This window comes from Barbus barbus, assembly GCF_936440315.1.
Source record: "Barbus barbus genome assembly, chromosome: 16".
NCBI classification, from domain to species: domain Eukaryota; kingdom Metazoa; phylum Chordata; class Actinopteri; order Cypriniformes; family Cyprinidae; genus Barbus; species Barbus barbus.
The window spans coordinates 26,472,635-26,499,243 of NC_136744.1; the positions used below are offsets into that span (position 1 = coordinate 26,472,635).

At 36.6% G+C, this 26,609-nt stretch overlaps 2 protein-coding genes across 5 annotated transcripts; one reads left to right on the forward strand and one right to left on the reverse strand.

The window, feature by feature from the left end:
• Window positions 1-907: 907 nt before the first annotated feature.
• Window positions 908-16,608, reverse strand: LOC306882479 (FHF complex subunit HOOK interacting protein 2A-like). Its single transcript, XM_079437128.1, has 17 exons — window positions 16,299-16,608; window positions 13,155-13,233; window positions 12,884-13,053; window positions 11,361-11,465; window positions 11,152-11,274; window positions 10,808-11,056; window positions 10,523-10,719; window positions 9,677-9,791; window positions 9,430-9,506; window positions 9,123-9,315; window positions 8,702-8,874; window positions 7,616-7,759; window positions 7,413-7,503; window positions 6,193-6,336; window positions 5,777-5,917; window positions 3,814-3,917; window positions 908-3,616 (listed from the first exon to the last, which is right to left on the reverse strand). The coding sequence occupies exons 1-17, from the start codon at window positions 16,341-16,343 to the stop codon at window positions 3,505-3,507; spliced, it is 2,262 nt and encodes a 753-aa protein (XP_079293254.1). The 5' UTR covers window positions 16,344-16,608; the 3' UTR covers window positions 908-3,504.
• On the forward strand, window positions 16,278-26,262 carry LOC306882480 (zinc finger FYVE domain-containing protein 21-like). 4 transcript variants are annotated; one of them, XR_013785246.1, is made up of 10 exons: window positions 16,278-16,400; window positions 17,253-17,406; window positions 18,661-18,711; window positions 20,072-20,240; window positions 20,814-20,889; window positions 20,972-21,063; window positions 22,502-22,552; window positions 22,933-23,063; window positions 24,873-24,976; window positions 25,727-26,262. XR_013785246.1 is itself a non-coding variant. In XM_079437129.1 (9 exons), exons 1-9 carry the CDS (start codon window positions 16,321-16,323, stop codon window positions 24,906-24,908), a joined length of 840 nt encoding a protein of 279 aa, XP_079293255.1. In that variant the 5' UTR covers window positions 16,278-16,320; the 3' UTR covers window positions 24,909-25,557. The 4 variants fall into 4 exon arrangements, 2 of the variants coding, with proteins under 2 accessions (XP_079293255.1, XP_079293256.1); XR_013785247.1 differs by lacking the exon at window positions 22,502-22,552; XM_079437129.1 differs by lacking the exon at window positions 25,727-26,262 and having other exon boundaries at window positions 24,873-25,557.
• The last annotated feature ends 347 nt before the right edge of the window (window positions 26,263-26,609 follow it).

Genomic DNA, 26,609 nt, shown 5'->3' on the forward strand with positions numbered 1-26,609 from the left:
TCTGCATTTAACACATCCAACGTGCACACACACAGCAGTGAACACACACACACCGTGAACACACACCTGGAGCAGTGGGCATTTATGCAGCGGCGCCCGGGGAGCAGTTGGGGGTTCGGTGCCTTGCTCAAGGGCACCTCAGTCATGGTATTGAGGGTGGAGAGAGCGCTGGACATTCACTCCCCCCACCTACAATTCCTGCCGGCCCGAGACTCGAACCCGCAACCTTTGGATTACAAGTCCAACTCTCTAACCACGACTTCCCTGTAAATATATTATATACCAAATCCCTCTTACTTTTAAACCCCTCCAATCCATTTGGTTATGTAAAGCCTACTTTTCACAATCCAATCAGTTTCCAGAAAATAAAATCAAGTTTCATTCTACGTTGCCCTACTATTCCTTTTCATCCACAAATACTTCAAATCACAGAAGCCAGTTGTTTCATGTTGACTTTACCCTGTTCACAAATTGAGAATAGTCATACCTGTACAATTAACCCAGTTGAGACCGCTCTTCTTTCTGGTGGAAACATTTTCACTGGCCATGGACACACTGCATAGTTTTGGGAGTGAAAATTTGCAGGAATGAAGGTCCAAACAACAGCCCACGGGCCATCTGCAGCAGCCTGTGATTTTAAAATTAGAACATAAAATGGCCCACCAGTGTGAAATGAAACTCATAATCTGAACTGATCGGTTGCGTTGCCCTCCTCTAACAACTAAATACACCAGCTCCACAAACTTAATCCACTGTGAGAGTTAAACGGGAGTTCAGAAAATGTTAGATTTCCACTGGGAGAGACCCACATCCCATCTGCATCTCCTGAAAATAAATACTAGCAATACACAACAATGCAAAAACATTCAATTTAGTCAGAATAAACTCCACATCAAAACCGATCCATAACAAATTTGAAGAAAGCAAATGTTTTAATTGGGACGGAGTGAAACGAATTAAAGTAAGCCACATGACACAGAAAACCTTTTTACAGAGGTTTACAGGCCCAACAGAATCAAGCAACTGCGATCACATGACATTTCATCCCTAAAATGGTAACTGGTTAACTTTGTTTTTCTAAAAAGTGTCACATTGTGACACCATGGCAGTGGCGTTCAAATTCAACAGAAGATCCCTCCGGACACGTCTGACAAACGAGTGAGCTACATCTGTACAAGTGACGGGAATAAATCGGTCAAGCAGAACAGTGATTGGGTCGAAGCAGATGAAATACATATTCAGAGAAAACTAAAATAAGTTTACAGCAGAAAGCTCAGAATCATTTTAACCAATGGAATACATTGCTTTACAACTTAAAAAATAGATGTATAACTCAAAAGCAAGATTGCAGAGGTTATAGGCTATAACCAATTACTGCATTTAAAATAAGGCATCACAAATATCCCCATAAATAGGCGAAAAAGACAAAAAAACAAAACAATAGAAGGTCAGATAGAGAAGAAATCTGCTTTTCTCTGCTGCATATTAACAGATATGACCTCGCATGCATTTCACACCAGACATCACTACTGTTATAACTGTACATTTGTATATACACAGTTCTGAACTCGGTATAAAATGTGCATGATCAAGAATTAAAAAAGGAAAAGATGCATTATTTTTCTTTCTCTCTGAAGCAGTCATGTTGCTCCTATGAGGATACATCCTTTGGTTTTAAAGAAAATATAATAAAAACGACAGACATGTAAAATGCATAAACAGACACTAATGTGCAATTTTTGAAAATAAATGCAAATCTTCACACATTGCTGCTTTAAATATACACATATATTATGGATGGAAAAAATGCAAAGTAATAATTGCGATACATAATTCTAAACCCTGTAAAGATTGTTAAATAAAGCCAAGATGCCAAGGCGTTGTGAGAAGGCCCTGGAAGCCAGCCGTCCAAAAATAAAATAAAAACCCAACCCTATTTCAAGCTGTGCCCCTTCTTTGCCAAATGTACACGGTGTGCATTTAGCACAGCATGTCCTTTACAAAGAGCAGGAGGAGATGAAGAGAGCAGCCTGATGAATAACACTATTGCTGGTATAATACCACACTGCCACATAATGCAAACATACAATGTTGAAGATCCCTTGTAAGGAAGCAGCTAAACTCCAAACCAGCTGATCATTTCTGAGCTTTAAAAGGAATTGTTCACCTAAAAATTAACAATTTGTCATAATTTACTCACCCTAATGTTGTTCCGAACCATTTTCCTTCTTACATTTCCATCGACTCAGTGATTTTTTGCTACCAAGCTTTTATATATATAAAAAAAAAAGCACAATAAAAGTATCATAATTCATATTACTCATGCACTATATTCCAAGTCTTCCTAATTGTACAATAGCTCTGTGTGAGAAAAAGACTGACATATAACTAATTCGCTGAAAATCTTGACTTATGAAATTTCCCTTATTAGTTCACACACATATTAATTTCTTTAGACAACTTGGCATAAAGTGCACAAATTAAATGAACCATTTTTAGGGTACTTTTTGTGTCATAGAAACTCTTGAGTTTCAACAACGTAAGGACAAATACATTATCATTGTTATGTTAGGTGAACTATTCCTTTAAAATTATTTTTTTTAAATCTATAATAAATACGTGAAGATACAGGATGAAGGACACAGCTACTGTCTAGCTGAGACCAAGGCACACACATAACGTCAAGTTTAACAGCTAAAATGATTTAGGAACACAGTCAGGAACATGAAGGATGAAGCACTCTGGGGATGCACCAGTGGAAACCGGTTTGAGTGCAAATGTGGCCAATCTCAAATCAATCCAGACCACATTGCTTTCTGTTCACTTAAAAAAAGGGTCGGCAAATGCTACCAGAAAAAAAAAAAAAAGAAAAAAAAAGAGAGAGGATTGACTAAAATGTTGCTCGTTTTCTGGTTCTCCAATTATTTAAAAACAGATAGACTTTCAATCCTGAGTTATTGTAGTTTTTCATTACAAATTAACTTCTGTGTTGCATCTGATATTTGTATCAGCACTATTTTTGTCAGAAGAACAGATGACAGTATCTTTGATACTGCAAATGACAAAATAATTAATAATTAAATATTTAATTTAGCACATTCAGCTTTTTTCTTTTCACAAATTGTATGTTTTTTTTTTTTATGAATTTAAGTCTATTTCCTTTTGTACATTTGAACCTAATTTTTTGGCATTAAGTTATGAAGCTTTATACTTGTTTCTTTACATGTCAATGCTACAAAATCCTCTCCAGATGGGCAGTTCCACGAGAGTCACAATTCTCATTACGAAATTCTCCTCTCCAGTGCCTTTAGAACAGCAAGCTCAGTCAGAGTTATGGAAACATCCCAGAGATAACGCAAATGAAACATCCTTGAATGCGAGTCCTGCCGCAGGCAGCAGTCTGCGCTGAGGGATGAGTACAGTAGGGTTTGTCGTTCCGGTGTCATCCGCCCCCTTTCGTCTGTTTATTCATCTGTTTGTGTCCTGTGCACAGTGGTGAGAGGATCAGGGGGAAGTGGAGGCAGACGCATGGACCTTCACAAACGCGATAGCTGCAAGCTCTTTGCAGAACTCCTCCAGAACAATCACCCCCTCGAGCAACGTCACATGATCAACGCTGTAAGACAAAGATGAACCTCTTTATCACAGAAAAACAGATACTCAAAGAAGTAATCTATTTTGAGGCTGCACAATACATAAAATGTTCATATATTGAATCACAATATAGTCACACTGCTTTAAGATTAAGAAACATTAACACTGTTTTATGCATACAAAATTGAAAATTGCATTTTTTGTGCATCTAAGCCTTACCTCATCCCCTCTGGCTCTAGTCCCAGAAGTCTCTTCCTCACCAAAAGGAGTTTAGGGGTGAAATCAGGAATGCGGTGAGTTCTCAACATCAGATCGCCAACCACCTGATCAAAGCATCCATATAAATAATACGTTAAACAGTTTCTAAAGAAAAAAAATTCTAAATCTAAATCTAAATGAATCCTGTCAGAGTCAGAACCATGCCATAACAATCTAATATGGTCATCATAATCAAAGGATACGAGTAATTATATACAGCCATAGCCAAAAATATCAGCACCCTTGCAATTCTGTCAGAAAATGCAACCCTTCTCTCATAAAATTTTTGCAGTTGCAAATGTTTTGGTACTCACGTTTATTTGTTTTGTTTGCAGTGGAACACCACAAAAAAACAAAGAAGAAAAGTCAAATCTGATACAATTCCACATAGAACCCAAAAAATGCACTGGACAAAATTATTGGCACCCGTAACTTAATATTTTGTAGCACCCCCTTAAATCAATTGCTTCCTGTAACCATGAATGAGTTTCTTACACGTCTCTACTGGAATTTTGGACCACTCTTCTTTTGCAAACTGCTCCAGGTCATTTAGATTTGAAGGATCTCCACAGGTGTTCTATGGGATTCAGATCTGGACTCATTGCTGGCCATTTCAGAACTCTCCAACGCTTTGTTTGTAACATTTCTGAGTGCTTTGTGAAGTGTGTTTTGAGTCATTGTCCTGCTGGAAGACCCATAACCTCTGGTGAAGACGCAGCTTTCTGACACTGGCCACTACGTTGCGCCCCAAAATTCTTTGGTAATCATCAGATTTCATGATACCGTTCACACAGTCAAGGCATCCAGTGCCTGAAGCAGCAAAGCAACCCCAAAACATCTTTGAACCTCCACCATGTTTGACTGTAGGGACTGTGATCTTTTCTTTGAAGGCCTCATTTCTTTTTCTGTAAACAGTGCCATGATGTCCTTTACCAAAAAGCTCTACTTTTGTCTCATCTGTCCACAGTACGTTCTCCCAGAAGGATTGTGGTTTTGTCACATAAGTTTTGGCAAACTCCAGTTTTATGCCTTTGTGTCAGCAGTGGTGTCCTCCTGGGTCTCCTACCATAGCGTCCCTTTTTATTCAGATGTCGACGGATAGTGCGAGCTGACACTGTTGTACCCTGTGTCTGCAGATCAGCTTGGATTTGTTTGGAAGTTAATCAGGGTTCTTTATCCACCATTCGAACAAACCTTCGTTGTAATTTTTCATTAATTTTGCTCTTCCGTCCACGTCCAGGGAGGTTAGCTACAGCGCCATGGACTGTAAACCTCTTGGTGATATTGCGCACAGTGGACACAGGAACATTAAGATCTCTGGAGATGGACTTGTAGCCTTGTGATTGTCCATGTTTTTCCACAATTTTTTCTCTCAAATCCTCAGACAACTCTTTACACTTCTTTCTTTTCTCCATGCTCAGTGTGACACACAACACAAAGGTTGAGTCAACTTTTCTCCATTTGAACTGGTTGCAAGTGTGATTACTATATTGCCCACACCTGTTACTTGCCACAGGTGTGTCTAAATACAAATTACAGGAGCATCACATGCTTGAAAAGCATTTATTTCTTACAATTTTGACGATGTGCCAATAATTTTGTCCAGTCCATTTTTGAGTTCTGTGTGAAAAATACTTTTCTTCTCAGTTTTTTTGTGTTGTTGCAGTGCAAACAAAAACAATAAGCACGTGAATACCAACACATTTGCAATTGGAACTATTTTCTGAGAGAAGTGTTGCATTTTTTTGACAGAATTGCAAGGGTGCCGAAATTTTTGTCCATGACTGTAGTGCTGTATGATTAACATACAGTCTATATGAAGTACATTAAAAAGGGCTCTTTGAAAACTGCAGAGCTAGGATCATTTTGATTGGCACTAATAGTGTTTACAGTAGTGATTCAGTGTGGAGGACAGCAGACGTACCCTGACGATGACTGAGAAGAGAGACCTGCAGCCCGGCGCCAGGTTAATGTATGGATCCAGCAGGTACTCGTGAAGATGAGCATGAGGCAGCAGAGACAGCTTAGACAACACAGACGTCACCTGCAGATTAACATCATACGGCTGGATGGAGACAGAGAGACCAAGAGAGACATCAGCAGGGCATCCAAAACTGACTTTAGGATTGCTTAAACAAAAATAAAATGCACTAAAACGAAAATAACACCATACAAGTATGATAGAAGTAGTACATGATTTTGCACTATATTCCATATCTTTTGAGGCTACATATATATAGATTTGGGATATAGTGCAGTAGTGCACTAGTACTAACAACTTTTGTGATGCCTTTTTGTCATGTTGTCACACAAATCAGTAAACATCTTAGGTTCACACACCTGATCGAGGATTCGCCCCATTCTGTCAAACAGGACTTTGAGGAAGTGTCCTTCGAAAAAAGGACTGTCCAGATTACACTTCTCAAAGGGCTTTGGACTGCTACGCCAGTCCCACCTCTGACAAACTCCACAATAGTCCCGAAACTGTCAACATACAATCAAATATGATGATAATCACATTTAAACAGGAACATATCAAAAAAGACAATGCAGCAATAATACTATATTAGCAACAGCAGTGTCACATCAAGAGTATTTGAATATGCATCCCCCCAAAAAACAAAACAAACAAACAAAACACATTCACAGCAAACTTCTGATGTGATTAGGAAATAACAAATTCACAACGATTTATGTCACATTATAATAATTAGTTTATAATCGCGCCATTGGTTGCCAAACAGATACATTCACTCCATTGGTTGTGACAATGTTAGTATGTTGCAATGCATGCTCAAATAAACAGAGCACCACCAAACCTTTTTTTAGTCTTTAATGTATTATAATAAATCTTATAATAATTGTAGCACACTTTCATTTGGCAATTATTTTATTAATAACTTAATCCCATGAATGAACAAAATATATTCAAAATAATCAAAGATTTATATAAAACGTCAAATAATAAAATACAAATATTATATAGAAATTCTGTATAAGTAACACCAGAGTGCTGATTTTATATTTACTTAATTTATGACCCTGGACCACAAAACCAGTCATAAGTTGCACGGGTATATTTGCAGCAATTGCCAAAAATACATTGTATGGGTCAAAATTATCGATTTTTCTTTTATGCCCAAAATCATTAGGATATTATGTAAATTTCCTACCATAAATATATCAAAACTTAATTTTTGATTAGTAACATGTATGGCTAAGGAGTTAATTTGGACAACTTTAAAGGCGATTTTCGGAATATTTAGAATTTTTTGCACCCTCGGATTCCAGATTTCCAAATAGTTGGATCTCGGCCGAATATTGTCCAATCCTAACAAACCTTACATCAATGGAAAGTTTATTTATTTCAGATGATGCATGAATCTCAAGTTTAAAAAAATGACCCTTATGACTGGTTTTGTGGTCCAGCGTCACATTTGTAAAATTATCTAATTATCACGTTGTACGAGAGCTAACAGTCGTAAAGAATTGGTTAACTAAAGCTGTGGAATATATCGAATATTTACTATTTTGTTCTTCTTATTTGATTTATTTCTCACCTGTCTGTGTGCATCTCTCAAGTAGGTGTCATAGCCTGTGCCCTCAACCTGATTGGATGATTTTGCCTCATCAGGCACCAAACACAGGAAACTAAAGGAAAAGCACACTAAATTTTTATCTGGGAAATTTTTATCTAGTCACAAAATTATAAATCACACATCACAGCAGGTCAGATGTGTCATGGAAGGGCGTCCTGCGGTACCTGTTAACTATTTTGTGAACCTCCGTCTTCCCATCATGCTTTGTGTGTTCTGTGCTTGGTGGCGGAGAGCAGCTTAACCAATCAGAGCTGGAGAGTCTGCTATCAGGGGAAAGATCTGAGAACAGCGGGTCTTCTTCAAGATCTCTGGGGAAACAACACAAAGCAATATAATTAGATGATTACATGCATGCTACATCTCACAAATAAAGCGGTTTTGATCTCTGAGGATACACAAGAGATGACCAAAGAACAAAAATCAAGTATACTACAGTATAAAGCACCACTACAGCAAAATTATTAAAGGAATAAAGTGTAGTGCAATGCCATCATAATATAGTTTTCATAACATAGTCCCATTTATATTAATGAGTGACTATGGATTCATGTCTGGCACATTTTTGATAAATTAGACTTATTTGGAAGAATTGTTTATTCAGATTATTATTGCTAACAAATGCAACTACTTCTTGAACCGTGTCTTTTAAATGCTGTTATCAGCAATCCTCTCCAGTTTGTGATTCAGAACAAAAGCTGAATCAGTCTGAATGTACTATTGCTTGCTCGTTCATTTCTCAAAGCATGAAATGCTGTTGTATTATGCATTCATTTAAAGGTAATGGTAAAGTGTGTAATTTGACACTTCCCAAACACTCTCCCTGTTTACCATTGATCGCCAAAGAGCTAATTCTGTCTTAAATTCAGTGCATTGGTCGGGGTAATGTTGGTATGTTATAATGCACGCTCAAACAGACAGAGCATTGTTACAGTGTCACAGAGACTCAGTGCTAAAGTCACTCTACAAATGGCTTACATTATAACTTATATTATGATTCAAAAGTCTTTACACAAAAAAAATAAAAATTACACTTCACCTTTAATTACTCAAAACCTCTAAATCCCTTCACAAACAGTATCATTATACAACACCCACGACCAAAAAACATTTAAAAAGTATCACTTTGGTTGGCATGCAATTAGGTTTTATTCATTCAGAAATTGCGGTGCACTTTGATCTTGCGTGTTCATGCAGACACATCGACCAGAACGAGCTGGATGTTTAGCAGCAGTGGAGGTAGCAGCTCTTACACGGCATCATGCGGTTGGCCGTTCTCCATGTGTTCGCGCTCCTCTCGTTCCTCTGGCTGTTTGTTTTCTGTGTAGTTGCGTTCTTCCAAGCAGCGCAGCACCAGGTTCTGCAGAATGTGCTGACATGGTTTCTGCAGCAGATGCTCAAAGAGTCGCAGGGTCATGATGCTTATCTACAACCAGACACAGAACTACATGAATATAAAAACATAAAAAAAATGCAGCAGAAGATCTATAATGAGTTATCATCCAATGACAATGTGACTTATTTTACAGAAACTTATCTATAAAATTGTAGTCACAAATATTTATATTCTATAAAATTTAGTATTTCCAACTACTCTAAGACTTTAATAGTTTCTATGATTTTTAAATACATGTGAAATTATTTGATTAACACAGTCATGGCAGCCAGGGCTACCTCATCTGACAAGTGGTCACAATGTTCTATGAGTCTGTGTCTCAGGGGATGCTGGGTAATGCCGGCAGGTGTCTCTGGTCCTGTGTCCTCTCCCAACAGGAAGTAAATGGTCTCCTGAAGCAGGGCTTTTGATGTCACCTGTCTGATGATCCTGTTTAACAGGGCTGTTGAAGTCAGAATGCCAACCTCTGACCTGCAATGAGTCAAAAATGAGAAAGTACGAAAAAACGTATGTGAGAAAGGAGACAGTTTGCTGGTGTAATTGCAAAAGAATGTGAGACTAGTAAACAAACCTGAGATAGCTTACGTTTGCATTAGCTGAGGCTCCATTACGGCAACAAAGAAACGCTCTCTCACGGCCCGGGCCAGAACCGTAGCAGCCGTCTTAACGTTACAGAGGAGCAAAACACAAACATGTTACAAAAACTCCTCAATCTGTAAATTTTCATCATCTGATTTAGACAAAAATATCCTTTTATATGTTCTTGCAATTTGTATACAGACAGTTTGAGCATGACTCGATGTTTACTCGTTTTTGATTGAATTGTCTTTACCTTCTGTGCCTCTTTGATGAGCTGATCACAATAGTCCAGCCACGATAGGAAAGAAATAAGAGCACGTTTGCCTGCAAAAGCTGCAGCATCTTCTTTTAGATTATACACATCCAACCTACAAATACACACAGACTCTCAATAAACATTCACATCAGTTCCATGTATCTTAGGCAATATAGTAAATATTCATAATATTTTTGTGATGATTTTGCTGGCAATAAAAATAAATCATCATCATAATGATCACAATGATCTAAATGCATTAAGCAGTGGTACAGCTATTTTAATTGTTTAGTTTTTTTATTTAAAAGTAGAAAACATGCATAAAACATTACATTTTATATTTAGTTGAAATGTTATATGCATTTTACTTCTTGCATTAAACATTTTAAATCTAACTGGCAAGAATGTCTGTTTGGTAAAAATATAATAATAAACAGTAAAGATATATAATAATTAGGGATGCACGATACTGGATTTTTGCCAATATCCAATATGCCGATATATTTCCTTTTGTTTGGAAACAACACCAAGTCTCTCCTGTGCAGAAATTGAGCAAAATATTTTTAACAAGAACTTATACACCCTGAGCACATGCGAGTTAACCCATTCTTCTTATCGGGAAGACATATCAGCATAATTTTTTATATCGGGCCGATGCCGATATTTACATTTAAAGCCATTATCAGCCGATTCCGATATCAGTCCGATAATATCGTGCATCCCTAATAATAATAATAATATTATACTATTTTTATAAATACATACAAAAATACAGATTAAAAAATTTTAATATTAAAAACTATTTATATAAAAAAATCTATTTATTTTTAGAAAATCATGTACCCCCAGTTTACAGACTCCACAGTTTCAATGTCAAGAGGGTCCATGGACTGGGGAAGGGCCCGGTAGAACTGTGCCAGCCGGTCCGTTAGAAGTTGACTGAGTTCGGTGTTCTCTGTGAGGCATTTGGCTGCAGCTGGCTCAGGCAAACTGACTACCAGCATCAGACCCTCGCATGCCTTCACCACAATACGCCCATCCTGAGAAAGAGACAGATCAGTTAATACTCATAGAATCAAATTCATTAGGACAGCTTGTCTTGTGTCAGAGACTAAGAGCTACACTTACTGGACTCTTAGTGAGGTTAAGAAGTGAGCTGACTAGGTTGTAGTTGTCGTTGTTTGGCAGTGTAGTGTGGACGGAGGATGGACTAGCTTCCCCTGGGCTGGTGGCTTGACAGGCTGCTGCTTCTTTCAGTGCAGATGTGACCAAACTGGGATTTTGGTTTTGGTTCTGTCCCGTATCTGGAGAAGATGGATCCTCTTTCACCAAATCAGCTCCACCACCTTTAGCAGCATCCAACTTTTTGTTCTTATTCTGGAGATACACATGAAGACATGCCAATGGGAGATTTAGCCACTGTGCCTATATGCTGCCTACACAAGCAGATCCCATCTCTCTCAATCACTCACTTCAAGGAAGAAGTTGACGAGGTAAGGGTCCTGCTTTAGTTTGGCACAGACAGTACACAGAAACTGGATCTCTTCATTCTCTGTAGGAGCAGCCAGAACCTCGCCACACAGGCGGACCAGTTTCTGAGGAAACACAATCATGGTTGCTTAAACATTCAAGACATTTTTTACATTTAAAGTGCAAAGAGTTTAAAACTAATCCTGATCACCTGTACAGGTCTGTGCACATTGATGTGAGGCAGGAGTGGTTGGCGAATTCGACCCAACAGCTTGGTGTAGAAACTCAGAACCTGCTGTTTCATTCCAGGAGGGCACTGACGAGGAGCACACAGGAGACAAACAAAACTTTAATTCTCGCTTTACTGATACTTCGATCAACGATTCACAGGTAATAAGAAAACCATTTAGTTTACAATCATTTAGTTTACACCACCATTCGAAAGTTTGGAGTCGTTTGATTTTTAATGTCCTTGAAAGAAGCCTCTTGCTCACCAAAGCTGCATTTAGTCAAACAAAAATCCAATAAAACAGTAATATTGTAAAATATTATTGCAATTTAACTTTTTTTCTATTTAAATATTTTAAAATGTAATTTATTAATGTGATTGAAAAACTAAATGTTCAGCATCATGACAATTTTCAGTGTCACATGATCCTTCAGAAATCATTGTAATCATCCTCTAAAGGAGGTAGAGGTTTTTCACATTTGGCTCCCAAACTCTGGAATAGCCTTCCTGATAACGTTCGGGGTTCAGACACACTCTATCTGTTTAAATCTAGATTAAACACATCTCTTTAGCCAAGCATTCACATAATGCATCTTATAATCTTGTACTGCAGTTATATCTGATCAAATGTACATAATTATTATTCTTTATCTTGGGTTGAAGAAATCATTTTTGCTTAGATGGAACAGCAGCTACGCTAATTTTGTTTCATGGATGGATGGATGGATATGGATGGATGTTCTATGCCACTGAATGGTTAATGCCCAGCAAACAACATAATATATTCTAGAATTAATAGTGCGGTCACAGGTGTGCATCTGCCAAAATTTAACAACAGCTTTGAACACAGCTCACCAAATCAGCATTTAGAATTAGAACTATCCATTTTATAACAATCTGAATCAAAATATGTGTTAAAAAAATACAGGTGTTATTTAGCTAATCAACAGTCAACTCAACCATAGAACTGCATTGATTCCTATTTAGATTCCTAAAATAAATGATGAGCTACAATATTGCAGTTGTACATATAGAATGATTCACTTTCTCTTTTAATATAAATCCTCTTAACAGCTCTGCATTCTGTTTTACACAGCCAGGAGTTATTTTCCTATTGAGTCAAAGCAACTGACAGTCTCTCTTACTAAACATGATGACTCACAGTAAATGAGTAAGTCTCACTGGCCACACAATTTAGAAAAGTCTCTTTGCTCTGTTCCAAAACCTAGTGAATTTTAGGCTGCAATTTTAAGTATTGCATAAACGTAAATGACACAAAGCTGTTCTAAAATTTAGGCATGATTACGCTCATGGAAAACTCTACTGAAACAAATTGTTGAGTGTGCGAGAGCCCCAAATTGATCATTTGAGGTTTAATTTCAGTTGCTGCATAAGAAGGTTTTGGATCAGAGCCTTCTAAACAAAAATGTAATTAGATGACATTCCTAATATTTACAAGTCTTCAACTGATAGAAACCAGCACTAATTCTAAGTAAAACACTCACATCTGCTTTGCCCAGTGTGTAGAGCGTCTCCAGGATCTTGTGATGGAGAAGATACTCCATACAGGGTCCCGTCTCTCCTGACTCTCTCTCCCTCTCCTCCTGGGTCAGAATATCCAGCATCTGCTCCAGATGGGAGGGAATGTTGGTGTCTGTCACTGGGGCTTTGTCATCTACAAAAACATGAACAGATGATGATGACATATGGTTCTTTGGTGTAAAAAAAGAAGAAAAAAGCCCAATAAGCAAGACTGACTATCACTGCATCTCTTACCTGAGGTTTCTATGTAATAATGTGTGATGGCCTTCCAATGATAGACAAAGTCCTCTTGCAATGGTAGTGACGGCGCAAGCTGAATAACAAAACAATCATAAAAATATAAATGCCTACTATATGATATATGCATTTTACAGCAACAAAGTATATATGTGTCTAGTATGATACAATATACTGCAATGGTCCCTGAAAGATCTGGACGTTTACGTCTGAAGGTCACTGTATTTCATTTATAAATAATAAATAAATGAATAAAAATCAAGTGTCCCCTGCAAACAAATGTTGCTTTTCTCAAAATAATAACTTTTGCTAAGGCAAGCTTGTAGAAAGGCTGAGCATAAATGGAAGAAGGACAATCTATACATCTCACTACAGTTGTTCAAAGACAGTTTATTGACTTATCAGAGAGCCGCCAAATCGGATAAGGCAACCTATTTTTCAAATTTAATATTACATAATCAGTCTAGACCTAAAGTCTTGTTTTCCGTTATCAATTCTGTTGTTAATCCCCCAGTCAATACTATGTCTGTTGCCTCTGTTGCTCTTTCTGAAAGCTTCTCGAGGTTTTTTAAGGATAAAGTAGTTAAACTAGGATTGGTAACTCATACTCCCCATATTGAGCTGCCACCCCACAGTTGTCTGTATCCTGGGATGTCTTTGAACCGGTCTCCCTTCAGTCACTCAGTGAAACTATTGCCAAGTTGAAACCTTCCTTTTCTTCATATGATGTTATCCACCCTATAGTTGACTCGGTTGGACTCGGTTTAAATAAGTGTCTTTTAACTGGGGTGGTTCCTGCTTATCTGAAAGTGGCAACTGTCACACCTCTCCTCAAGAAGCCTTCACTCGATTTGTCAGTTTTAAAAAAATTATCGCCCCATCTCTGTTTTACCATTTATTTCCAAGGTTTTGGAAAAGATTGTGTTTCTTCAACTTCAATCTTTCCTTGCTGTAAATACTCTGAGCACTTTCAATCTGGTTTTAAGGCTGCCCACATTACTGAATCTGCCCTTCTGAGAGTGTTAAACGACATTTATTTAGCAACTGATACGGGTGACTCTGTGGTCCTCGTTCTCTTAGATCTATCAGCTGCTTTCGACACCATTAACCATTCTGTATTAATTAATAGACTGAAATCTTGGGTGGGTCTCTCTGGCACAGTTCTAAAGTGGTTCCAGTCATTTTTATCTGACTGGAAATTTGTGGTTAGGTTAGGAGAATTTTTATCTTCTGCTTCTCTCCCCTGTGGCCTTCCGCAAGGCTCGATTTTGACCCCCTCTCTATTTTCATTATATATGCTACCTCTGGGATCTATCTTTAGAAAGCATGGGGTGTCGTTTCACTTTTATGCCGATGATACTCAAATCTATTTACCTTTTAGAACAAGTGATCCACTGGCCATGACTGCTCTTTCATCCTGTTTAGATGAGGTTAAATCCTGGTTATCTCAAAATGTTTTATCCTTAAATAAGGAGAAAACTGAAGTAATTGTTTTTGGCCCTTCAGAACATATGAAAGCATTTAATTTGGACTTGGGATCCCTATCGGCTTTTAGGTCCCCGCAGGTACGGAATCTGGGCGTTATCTTGGATGACTCATTAAAATTCGACAAACACATTTCTACAGGAATTGGGTCCAGTTTTCGTCATACTTGCAAAAATTTCCTTACTGATAAGACTTTGGAGATGGCGGTGCATGCTTTTATCACGTCACGTCTTGATTATTGTAATTCGTTATACTGTGGCATTTCTAAAGCCCAAATTGCCCGTCTTCAGTTGATCCAAAATGCTGCCTCAAGACTTGAGGGGATATACTGTTGCATCAGTATATCCCCTCAAGAAGCTAAAGATCTGGTGACCAGAATCTTCTTTTAATTCCACATTCCAGACTTAAACGTAGAGGTGACCGTGCCTTCTCGGTAATTGGTCCTGACCTGCCAGTGGAAATTCGAATGGCCCCGAGTTTGACCATTTTTAAGTCTCTTTTAAAAACCCATCTGCTTTCCATGGCTTATTAGGTTTATATTCCTGCTTATTATAATTTTTCTGGTAGTGTTTTATTCGGGTTCTTTGTTTTAATCCGATTGCTTGTTTTAATTACTTTATGATGCTGTATCTTTTGTGAAGCACTTTGGTCAGTCTCGTGGCTGTTTTAAATGTGCTATATAAATAAAGTAAACTTGAAACATTTACAGAACTTTTTGCCAGCTACTTTTAACTGTTTTGCTGAATTTAACAGCTGCATTAAGTAATTTTGCCGCAATTTCACAAAATGATGGCACACAATAAATTATGAACATGATTCACTAACATTTCAACCAACAAATGTGTCACAATACGTTTTATCTTCATTTTTAACAATGTATCTGTTGTTTAGAACCTAACAAACGTCTTTTTGAGAAATATTTTTCATTAAAAAAAGTACTTAAGCGATCTATCTTTCAAATAAATGCAAACTGTGTTGACATTTTATCATCTAATGTTATGACATTTATACAACTGTGTGTATGAAACGCTTTTTGGGACACTGTGTATATGCATTAACAAAATACACTGTTTTTATTTTTCCGGGGAATATGTACATAAATGTGTGTGAATATGTGCATTTAGATGTAAAGTAATGTAAAGATAGTCATACATTTGTACGCGTGTCATAGTAACTGCTGCTTTGTTTACATCCTGCAAATGAGCTGCTAGCATGCTAACTGGCTAACGCTGATTAGTTAATGTACATTTCACATTATATAATATAACCAAAATGTCTTATAAAATATCACTTTAAATTGATTAAACCCCAAAAGCTTCGCGTACAGGAAGACCTTTAGCCAAAAACAGCCAAGAATTGCGGAAGATTAGCACAGCTGCAAAAATACACAGCAAACAAAGGCTTAATATGTCCCGATCAATCATTAAAACTCAATAAACGACAATCGAGCGGACACACACACCCTTAAACACAGGTGAGGAGACAGTTAAAACAGTTTCAGAGGTTTTGTCTGTCATGTTATTTATTACATAAGCTGTTAGCTCATATGTTGGCTAACAGGCCTTCAGCATATCGGAACTAACCGACTCTCACCTTCTCATTTTCCTAGTCAAACAGTCTTTAAATACGGTCAGATGTAGTTTTAAAAGCTCTTACCGCCTCGACGGCGTGCTGCAGGATGGAGGTGAATTTGGAGAACATGTTGTTTTTGGACAGGAGGAGTTTTGCTCTGGAGATCTCCTCTCTCTTCCCTCTGCGGTGATCCAGATTGAACACTTAACACTAAAACACACTTGAATACATGTATGTTATACCGACAGCGCGCTAGTGTGTATTTACATCTGAACACACACTGCTATGCAGGTCAAGACAAACACGAACCGCTACACTGAAATAATAATATGGGTTTGTCTTCTTAAGGCCACGGTGGCACTTTCATTGCGCTCGGACAAACACCGAGATCACTTCTGATAAAGCACATCAGACCCCCCCGACAAATTGAAATATTTAAAAAAAATATAATAAAATAAATAAATCGATATTCAATTACAAGTACGATATTTCCTTTTATTGGACATTTTAAAAGCGTTGAGAATTTTTCAAAAATTAAAAAAAAACGTGTTAATAAAAATGGACAGCACCTGTAATGAAAGCCGGGGCATTGCACAGATCACATCTTTTTAAACTGTGTGCATTTTGTCGTCGTCGTTAATAATACTAATAATAATAATAAAATAATCAAGAGGACTTTTATTTTAAAATCGAGGACTCTTATACTTCTATGTGTGTCCCTCGTTTTTTAAAGGCGTATTTAAAATAAAACATTTATTTGAAGTATTGGCTTATTTTAATGTTTCACTTGGCTTTAATCTGATGTATTTTGGCATTCAGGATTTTTTTTTTATAATATAGGCTACTAAATACTTTTTTCAGGCCTCTTTAGATGGACAATACAAAACATAGTTAGGATTAAGGAAAAACTGTATATTGTGTTTAGATGCTAATATTTAAGGTATTATTATTATTCTAGTGAGATGAAGGACTCTTATGCTGAAGGTGTGTCTGTGTGACTGGTGGTGCTGCTGATGTCTGTGCTGTTCTTCTCCACAGCAGCAGCTGCGCACTCATAAACACAAACATGTCCGCGGTGCCTGACGGCAAAAAGCTGGTCCGGAGCCCGAGCGGACTCCGCATGGTTCCGGAGAACGGCGCTTTCACCAGTCCGTTCTCTCTGGATGAGCCGCAGTGGGTTCCGGACAAAGAGGTAATGAATATTGAACACAGATTATGGCTATGATGATGCTGTGGTTGGTCTGTCTCTATCTTTGGGCGTTGTTTGCTCAAGAGCCAGTGGAAAATATTTAGTAAGTTTCTCTTATGGTGTTATAAACAAAAAAGATGACAAGACTTGAATCTTTTGAACAGATTTGATCTCAGATGCATGTAAATGAATGCATCGCTGTGGTTTTTAGAGTATATGAGCGAGCATCTGTGCAACCACAATGTGAACTCTTCATAGGGGTAAATGGTTGATATTTGGGACGTTTGTCATGAAACAAACTTTGTGCAATGCTTCTGTATGGCGCAAAAGCGATTGTCAAATATTAGGTAACGCCCACTTAATAATAATATTCGGAGGTATGCAGAAAGCGCTCACTCACAAATGCATAAATAATAGTACACTTTTAATATTTTGTCATTTTTTCCCTCATGTCGTTCCAAACCTGTATGAGTTTCTTTCTCCTGTTGAACACAAAAAACAAAAAAAAAAATTGAAGAATATTAGTAACCAAACAAGCAGTTGCTGATAGACAGATACTATTTAAGTCTATGGCTACCAGACACGGTCCGATTTTCTCATTATTATTATAATTTTTTACTAAGTTTGTAATGATTTACAAACGTTTTAAGAAATTCCTAAATACAGAACCAAGGCCTCTTAAGGTAGACAGGCACTGTTGCACTCATTTATGTGATACATAATACGTTTTACCATGCTTTACTTGGTCTAGATCAGGGCTCCTCAAATCTTTCAGTTCAGCTCCAACCCTGATCAAACTCACCTAACGTTACCTGTGATTTTCTAATGATCTTGAAGACTCTGATTAGCAGCTCAGGTGTTAGAGTTAATCTCTGCAGATTTGAGGATCCCTGGTCTAGACAGAAGATCTGAAATAACTTTACATGAGTTTAGAAAACAATTTCCCACACTGCATTTTTTTTGCCTTGTAGTAATGCAGTGTGCATTTGAATGTTTCTGGTGCAGTACCTTGACCCACATAGCTCTACTTTAAAATGTGAAATAAGTCAAAACGATTTGATTTTGATCTTCGTGGGAGGAGCACAAAGCTGTACTATACTATGCAAGCATGTTAATCAATTACAAAGCAATTTTCTTATGAAATGTTATTGACTTGTGCAACATATAGAGTTATGAATGTGTTTGATTTTTCTTATATTTGTGCTATTAAGGGCGTTTAAAGAATTTAGGTTATTTTTCATTCTTATCCTCTCTTAGTGCCCCAGATGTATGCAGTGTGACATTAAGTTTGACTTCATCACCAGGAAGGTAAGCGCATGGACCCATCATGTGTCAGGAGTAATTTCAAGTGACAAGTCCCCGTTCAATTTGAAGTTGACAAGTGGCTGTATTGTTGCTCATAAGTGGCCTTTCCTACATCTGGATGTCCTAGTTTTATTGATGGTCTTTGTGTGTAACTTTTGAAAATCTGTTTACAAATGGGATCAATTGATGGAAAAATGGCTTTTGACAATTTGAGTTGAAAAAAACAACAACAACATATATGTGCCTGTATGTGGGTGTCCCTCATTTTGGCATTTGCCATATTTTGTCACTGTTCATGCAGTTTTGTCACATCCCTACAATAACTCCTGAAAAATGTAATTGGTTGACTTCTACTGGAAGTAGAAGTCAATCAATTATTCTTTGTTTATATATATAATTATTATTGTTATATATATATATATATGACCTTATTCTACATCCCTAATCCTACCTAAACTTAACAACTACTTTACTAACTATTAATAAGCAGCAAATTAAGAATTTATTGAGGGAAAAGTCGTAGTTAATAGTTAACAAGTGTTACCTATTCTAAAGTGTTACCAAAAAATTACTATATATATATATATATATATATATATATATATATATATATATATATATATTAGTTCACATACATCAAATAGTTAAATCCCCTTTGTTCAAAGATAACACTTTAGACATTATACTAAGTAACTTTGCAACTACATGTCAACTACCAATCTTTAGAGTATTAGTAGACATGATATAGGCTAAAATTTATCATACTGTTATTGTGATTTTGGTAATATCACTTATTAATGTTTGATAAAGGGATAGTTCAGCAAGAAATAACAATTCTCTCATCATATACTCACCTTCGTGTTGTTCCAAAACTGATATTTTTCTTCCATTAAGTGCAAAAGAAGATATTTTGAAGAATGTCGGTAACTGAACAGTTGACTGTAGCATTGACTTCCATAGTAATTTTTGGTAACACTTTAGAATAGGTAACACTTGTTATTAACTATTAACTACAACTTTTCCCTCAATACATTTTTAATTTGCTGTTTATTAATAGTTAGTAAGGTAGTTGTTAAGTTTAAGTGTTGGTAGGATTAGGGATGTAGAATAAACTCAATTAGCACTAATACATGGCTAATATTCTAATAATATGCATGCTAATAAGCAACTAATAAGTGTAACCGTAAAATAAAGTGTTGCCTAATTTTTTTGTTTTGAGTAAATTATAGAATTTTCATTTTGGGTGAACTGTCTCTTTAATTTGCTCATGCTATGTTTAATGCTTTATTATTTCGTAGCTGTTGTGTGTTTGATTGAATTGTGATGGATTTAAAGCACTAAGAGTTTCTTCTGCGTATGCCAGCATCACTGTCGGCGCTGCGGTCGGTGTTTCTGTGATAAATGCTGCAGTCAGAAAGTGGCTCTTCCCAGGATGTGTTTTGTGGATCCGGTGAGGCAGTGTGCGGAGTGCAGCCTCATCTCACAGAAAGAGGTGGAGTTTTATGACAAACAGCTTAAAGTGCTCACTGCCGGTGGGTTGAACAAACACACACTCGAATGCTTTTAACTTGAAACCACTGACACACTTGTATCCACTTTTCCAATCGCAGACTCATTGAAGTTTATGATGTTGCTAAGTAAAGGCCATGGAGAGCTTCCAGTATGAATGTTACGTAACTCATCCAGTAGCTTAATTTTGTATACACGTGACTTAATGAGTAATCCTTTACCTGAGACTCAATTAAAATGCAGCTGGAAACAAAATTGACAAAATTTAGTCTCTGTGTTTGCATGAGTGTGTGTTTGGCAAAGGTTGTTCTGATGGAATCAGGTAAAACACAGCTAGGAATGCATGATATATTGGTACTATTTATAGATTTTCAATTTTTTTTAAATATTTAACAGACTCTTCCCATATCAAATATTAATTTTGCATGCTCATTTGCCCTATTTTAATTTTATGCATGCCTATTTCATCTGCAAACATTGATGTTTATTAATGCAGTGTGTCTGAAGTGAATGGTGCACTTCTAATTTGGTGCTGTAAACATTCATGAGCTCTTTCCACACAGAAGCTTACAGCCTTTTATAACCTTGCATTGTAGGAGGAACTTTCCTGGTCAGTGTGGATTCCTCAGAGAAATCAGAGACTATGGTCTGCCGTTTGTCCAATAATCACAGGTATGCATGTAAGAACCCATAAATGTACCTCTTTAAATGTGATCTATCCTGTCTTGAATCTCTCTCTCTTTTTTTCTATCAGATATCTCTTCCTAGATGGTGAGAGTCACTTTGAGGTGGAGCTCTCTCGCATTTCCAGTATGCAGGTGTTGACTGAGGGCTCAACCCCAGGAGGTGAGGCTCTGTGTGGACAAACTTTTCACAGCAATACAAACATTGTTTTTTTTGTGTGTCTTTTGACACTAGCCAAATGTAATGACAAAAAAACAGGAGCAAAAACATTTTAGTGAGTTTAGCACATTTGTTAGCACTGACTACACATGATGCTAAAAACCTCTCTGAAAAGTTTCATTACATTACTTTTATGCATCTGATCAACGCTTTTATCCAAAGCGACCTAAAATACTATTCAAAAGTTTGGGGTCAGTACAATTTTTAAAAGACATTTGAAGGAATCATCATGGTAGCTAAAGCTGCATTTGTGTGATTTAAAATGCAAATGTTTTCTATTTGAATGTATTTTAAAATGTAATTTATTCCTGTGATGCAAAGCTGAATTTTGAATGATTTTAAACTGAGATCATTCTAATATGCTGATTTGCTGCTCAAGAAACATTTGTGATTAGTATAAATATTGAAAACAGCTGTGCTGCTTAATATTTTTGTGGAAACTTTTAAATTTAAATAAATAAATCCAGGTAGATTTATTAGTTGTCCTCAATAATCTAGCTGGTTGTTGTTGGAATTAGCGAGTGCTGCGTCTGTCTGGGAATCACACTGCCCACTGTTATAGAGCATCGTTAAGTCTTCCTATCAGATTGTCATAAATTACTTATCATGGGCATCTTTACCGGGTGGATTCCAGATGCTCAGAACTTCCTGTAATACTAATCAATAAAGACTTTTACTGCCTCCATTCTGTTTCAGAAGAAAGTGAGGTTTCAGCATGAATCTGGTCTTGGGGATGAATCTGGTCTTGGGGTTCGTTCTTAAATATGAATTCTTACATGTAGATGGAAAGGAATATGATTATGAGCTGAGATTTATTTTGTTATACAATATGTTAGATGGACAACATGACCTGATCTGATACTGATAATATGATAGAGAGAGATTCTTTGAAAGCTTTACATATGACACATGAATCTTCAGATACTCACTTGAATATACTATTGCTGCATTGATTTCTTCTTTAACTGAATGCTGATGGCTATTAACTTTGCACTGGAGTACTGAATTAATTCTATACAACTCACATATACACATTATACAGTGGCCCCAGTAGTTTTTTGGACACTTAAGAATGTCTGAATGTCACTGTATTAGATATAAAATATCAAACCTTTCTCTGAACTTGAACTTCACATTGAGTCTTTTTTGTTTTTGGCAGTGAAATTTCTAGGTGATTTTTAAGAGATGTATGAAGTCAGTTCACCTTAAATTCACACACAAATGCCGTTTATTTAGATATTTTGTAATTACGTGTTACCTGACTTCAAAAACTCCTTATATAAGCTTCTTAGGATGCATACATACACTTGAATACACTATATTTCTTTTCTTTTAACGTTCTCTTCTTCTCTTTAATTTCCTGGTTCTCTTCTGCATTAAGAGAAAGATATATGCTCGTACACGAGCTTGCTGGACAGTCAAATATCTGAAGGTCAGCTTCCCTCTATCTCTCTCTTTTATTTTCTTCTTCCTTGTCTAAAATATGTACCATTTTAGTTTGTTTTCCTTGTTGCTCCCTTCATATGATGTAAGTAACCTCGCATGCACTCATTTCCTGTGACACGGCTGTAAGTAACAGTGTCAAAGCAAGGCAGTCTCATGAACGGCTGCATGTGCATGTTTATTATGATGGTCCCTCAGACTTCCTGTGTTCAAGACATCATGCTATTCATGGTTTACCCATAATTTATGTTTGCTGGAGATATTATAGTTGCACTTAAGCACCATGCTACTGTCGCATTGTGTGAATCACATCTGATAAACCCAAATCTTTGTGTGCTACCCCACCACTGACCTTTGACCTGTTTTTAGGGGGTTCTCTTCGAGTCAGCGGCATGGTGCTTCAATACAAGCCACCAGGATCTCTGAACCTACAGCAGCTCCACATGGACATTGCCGATGACAAGCGCGTTGCATCTGCTTGGCTTGCAGCCATGCATAAAGTAGGTGTGAATGAAGGAGTGCACTGTAAAAAAAAGAAATTACACACACACACACACACACATATGTGTATGTGTATATAATAATATTATTATTTAGTCATTTAGTAGACGCTTTTATCCAAAGCGACTTACAAATGAGGACAACAGAAGCAATCAATTAAAAACAGATCCAGAACTAAAAGCTAAAACGTTATAAATACTACCTATACACATTTTAAAAATAAAGAAATGAAATAAAAATGACAAATGCATACAACAAAATTTAAAAACTTAACATTTAAATGAAAAAGAAAAAAATAAAGCTAAAAACAATTCAAAATATTAAAGAACAAAAGGTTCTTTACATATACATATGCATATACATTTCTAAATATATACAGTGTATATATATATAAAACATTTTTTTCCATCAGAGATGCCTTTGATATACTTGCAGTAACTGTAATATTCCTAATTTTAATTTTATATTCCTATCAAAATCATTATGAATATATCCTAAATCAGTGGTTGGCAACAGGCGGCCAAAACTGGCCCGCCAGCAATAATATCTGGCCCGCACCCGCAGCCAGATTATTTTGATAGCGGCTGGTTCTGAAATAGATCTGTCATGACAGCAACAGTTAGCCTACTCACAACAAGAGTATGTGAGTGGAGCGGTGTGATTCTGCAACGAGGAGCAGAGTTTTTTAAAAGTCGGATCGTCGTGGTTTTCACTCGCTCCAAGAGCACTCCATCACCGCTCCATCTCGAGTACAATTCATGCCAACAGCCTGTAATGTGTCTGCATATTTAGCAAGAATTCACATGTTAAACATATTTAGCTAGCTAGATAGAAAAGGATCACTCAAATCAGAAAGAATGTGAAGGCTATGATGACTGCAGTGGACATGAGCGGAAAGTTATAGTTCTCAAGGAATTTATTTGTTCCTTCTGAATATTTTCAGCTGACAGCTGACTTTTTTTTTTCTCAGAAAAAAGTCAATTCTGAGATATGAACTCGCAATTCTGAGAAATAAAGTCAGAACTCAAACAAACTCGCAATTGTGACTTTTTTCTCAGAATTGTGAGATATAAACTCGCAATTCTGAGAACATATGAGTCCCCCCCCCCCTCAAAACTGGACTTTAACTCGCAATTCTGACGTTATAACCTGCAATTGCAATTACAATTCTGTGAAATAAAGTCAGAATTGTGAGATAAAAAGTCGCAATAACCTTTTTTTAAACATTTTTATTCAGTTTCTGATATCAGTGAGCGGGAGCGGAGTGATTATTAATAAATGCTCGGAGCGCGGAGGGGAAATTGATGCTCCACTCCGCTCACATACTCTGATCGGATTTTTGTTAATGACTGTCGCAGGATTTTACAGAGTAACAGCTCACTACCAGTTACAAAATACACTGTAACAGTCAGTCACAGGCAATTCTGGTTGCAATCTTCATTCATTAATATTTTAAAATATCCTTTGACTATGTTCTGGCCCGTCATCTAGTGGTGAAATTTTTTTTTTTTTGGCCGGATGCCAAAAAAAAACACAAAACATTGCCTTAAGGCATGTCAGCCTTATGTATATTCTGTTTAAATAGGACGAAAATCTCCAAAACTGTTTGTCGGACTTATTTTTTAATAACATATTTCAATCAGCAGTGAAACCTTATTAAAATGGTATCACAGCAGTTATAATATTAATCAGCACAATTTCTTCCATACATTATTCCGTCCCTGGTATTGCACAGCCCTAGTCATAACTAAGAGAGGATTCCTCAATATTATATAATATTATGTTTTCTATTCCCTGTTTGTCTCTAGGCTGCCAAATTGTTGTATGAATCAAGGGACCAGTGAAATGACACCGTGCTGGAGACAGAGAGGGATGGACAGAACATAATGGAGGAGAGAGAGATCAAAACCAAGTATTATGTGTTATTCAGTCTTACATGTACTCCAAGATGCTTGTATGATTTCTATTCAATCTTTTGCTTCTACTCCCTGTCGAGACAGACTAGATTTACTTACAACCTCTCTGTCTGTGCCAAGGGGAGGACCAAGCTTTCCGACGACTCTCGTGCAATATAGACATGTATGATAATATATAAACACCATTTAACAGATGCTTTAAGTGTAGTCTCACGTATCAAAGTTTTGTAAACAAAATATATTTTGTCAGATATTCTTATTTTAACACAAAATGCTGTGTATCTACTTTTTACTGCCCAAGTATTTACAATATGTAGTGGGTTTTCTTTTTCTTAACATATTTGAAACACTTGGAATTGTTTTTCCTACACTACAGAATGATGTTTCAGGTCTTCATTTGTTAGTAATGTGTTTACGTCTGCAGAGCAAGATTTCCCTTTTTTTAGAAAACTGAAATTAGAGCAGCCAGATTGCCTGGACTCATATTAAACTTTGTTCTAGGTCATCGGGTTTTGTTTGCTAATTTTCAATTTTCAATGTACACCAAATAAACATCTTCAGTCCACGACTGACCATTTTTTGTCTGTGCTAATTTGCTTAGTTTTTAATTTAAGTACTCTGCTAGAAGTACATTAGAAAATTATCTTTAGTACAGTACTACTAGATATTAACATTTTGTATAAATATTCATCTGTTGGATTTTTTTGTGTGTGAAAAATGACATTTAATTTTTGTTTATGATGCAGAAACATCCTCTTTGCGACAGATGGCAGGTTTCATTCTTCCTTCTCACAGGGCTGCAGAGAAATCTCTGTGTTCTCATGATGGACTGCTGCTGCCGTCTTGTATCCTGTACACAATAGACCAGAAACTGAAGCTTACAAAAACAAGAACACTTGCCATATATTACCACAAATTTCTTGAACTTTCACGCTTTTCCATATTTATACATTAAAGATGAAGAGTACAATTTTTAACCACCTAGCAACAACTTACATACAGCAATGGCACAGTGACTGAAATTACACAGAACTTCATCTTTGTGTCTTATTTCCAGATATACATATTAATTATTATGCATTTAATAAATAAATGCAAAATATGATTTTTTTCTTTAGGTGTAAAGGTGTGGATAATGAAAGGTTTTTAATGTTTCCTATGCAGATTTTTGTTTATTTATCTTTGTCTACGAATGTATTTATTTAATAAATTAAATGGAAAATGTCACTGCTATTCTGACCCACCTGATGAGTGTCTCAAGAATAAAGCTTCCCGCTTCTTGAATATCTGGAATATAAACCAGCAGATCATAAAATAACCTGGTATGAGCACTATCCTGAAAATTTCCACATCCAACGTAGAACCTGAAAACACACATAAGGTAAATACATTTTTAAAATGTGATGAATCACTAGCTGTGATAACACTGACACTTCAAGTATAAGTTACCTGTGACAAGACGTGACAGGCACACTCAGTTAAGAATTTTTTGCAATGCAATTTTAGTTAAATTCAATATGGCATCTAAGCTAATTAATGTCTTTTTCTGGTGATGGGCTGCTGCTGCCCTCTTGTGTATATTTGACAGCAGAACAAGACATTTATTCTTTAATTGGCCAAGAGAAAACT

Excerpts from the sequence above, each read along its gene's own strand:
- LOC306882480 (XM_079437129.1), top strand. The coding sequence starts at position 16,321 with ATGGAGGTGAATTTGGAGAACATGTTGTTTTTGGACAGGAGGAGTTTT. Across the intron at positions 20,890-20,971 it reads CGTTTGTCCAATAATCACAG|ATATCTCTTCCTAGATGGTG; the intron begins GTATGCATGTAA and ends TTTTTCTATCAG. Across the intron at positions 22,553-22,932 it reads GGACAGTCAAATATCTGAAG|GGGGTTCTCTTCGAGTCAGC; the intron begins GTCAGCTTCCCT and ends ACCTGTTTTTAG.
- LOC306882479 (XM_079437128.1), bottom strand. The coding sequence starts at position 16,343 with ATGTTCTCCAAATTCACCTCCATCCTGCAGCACGCCGTCGAGGCG. Across the intron at positions 13,234-16,298 it reads TGCAGCACGCCGTCGAGGCG|CTTGCGCCGTCACTACCATT; the intron begins GTAAGAGCTTTT and ends TTTGTTATTCAG. Across the intron at positions 11,275-11,360 it reads ATGTGCACAGACCTGTACAG|AAACTGGTCCGCCTGTGTGG; the intron begins GTGATCAGGATT and ends GTGTTTCCTCAG.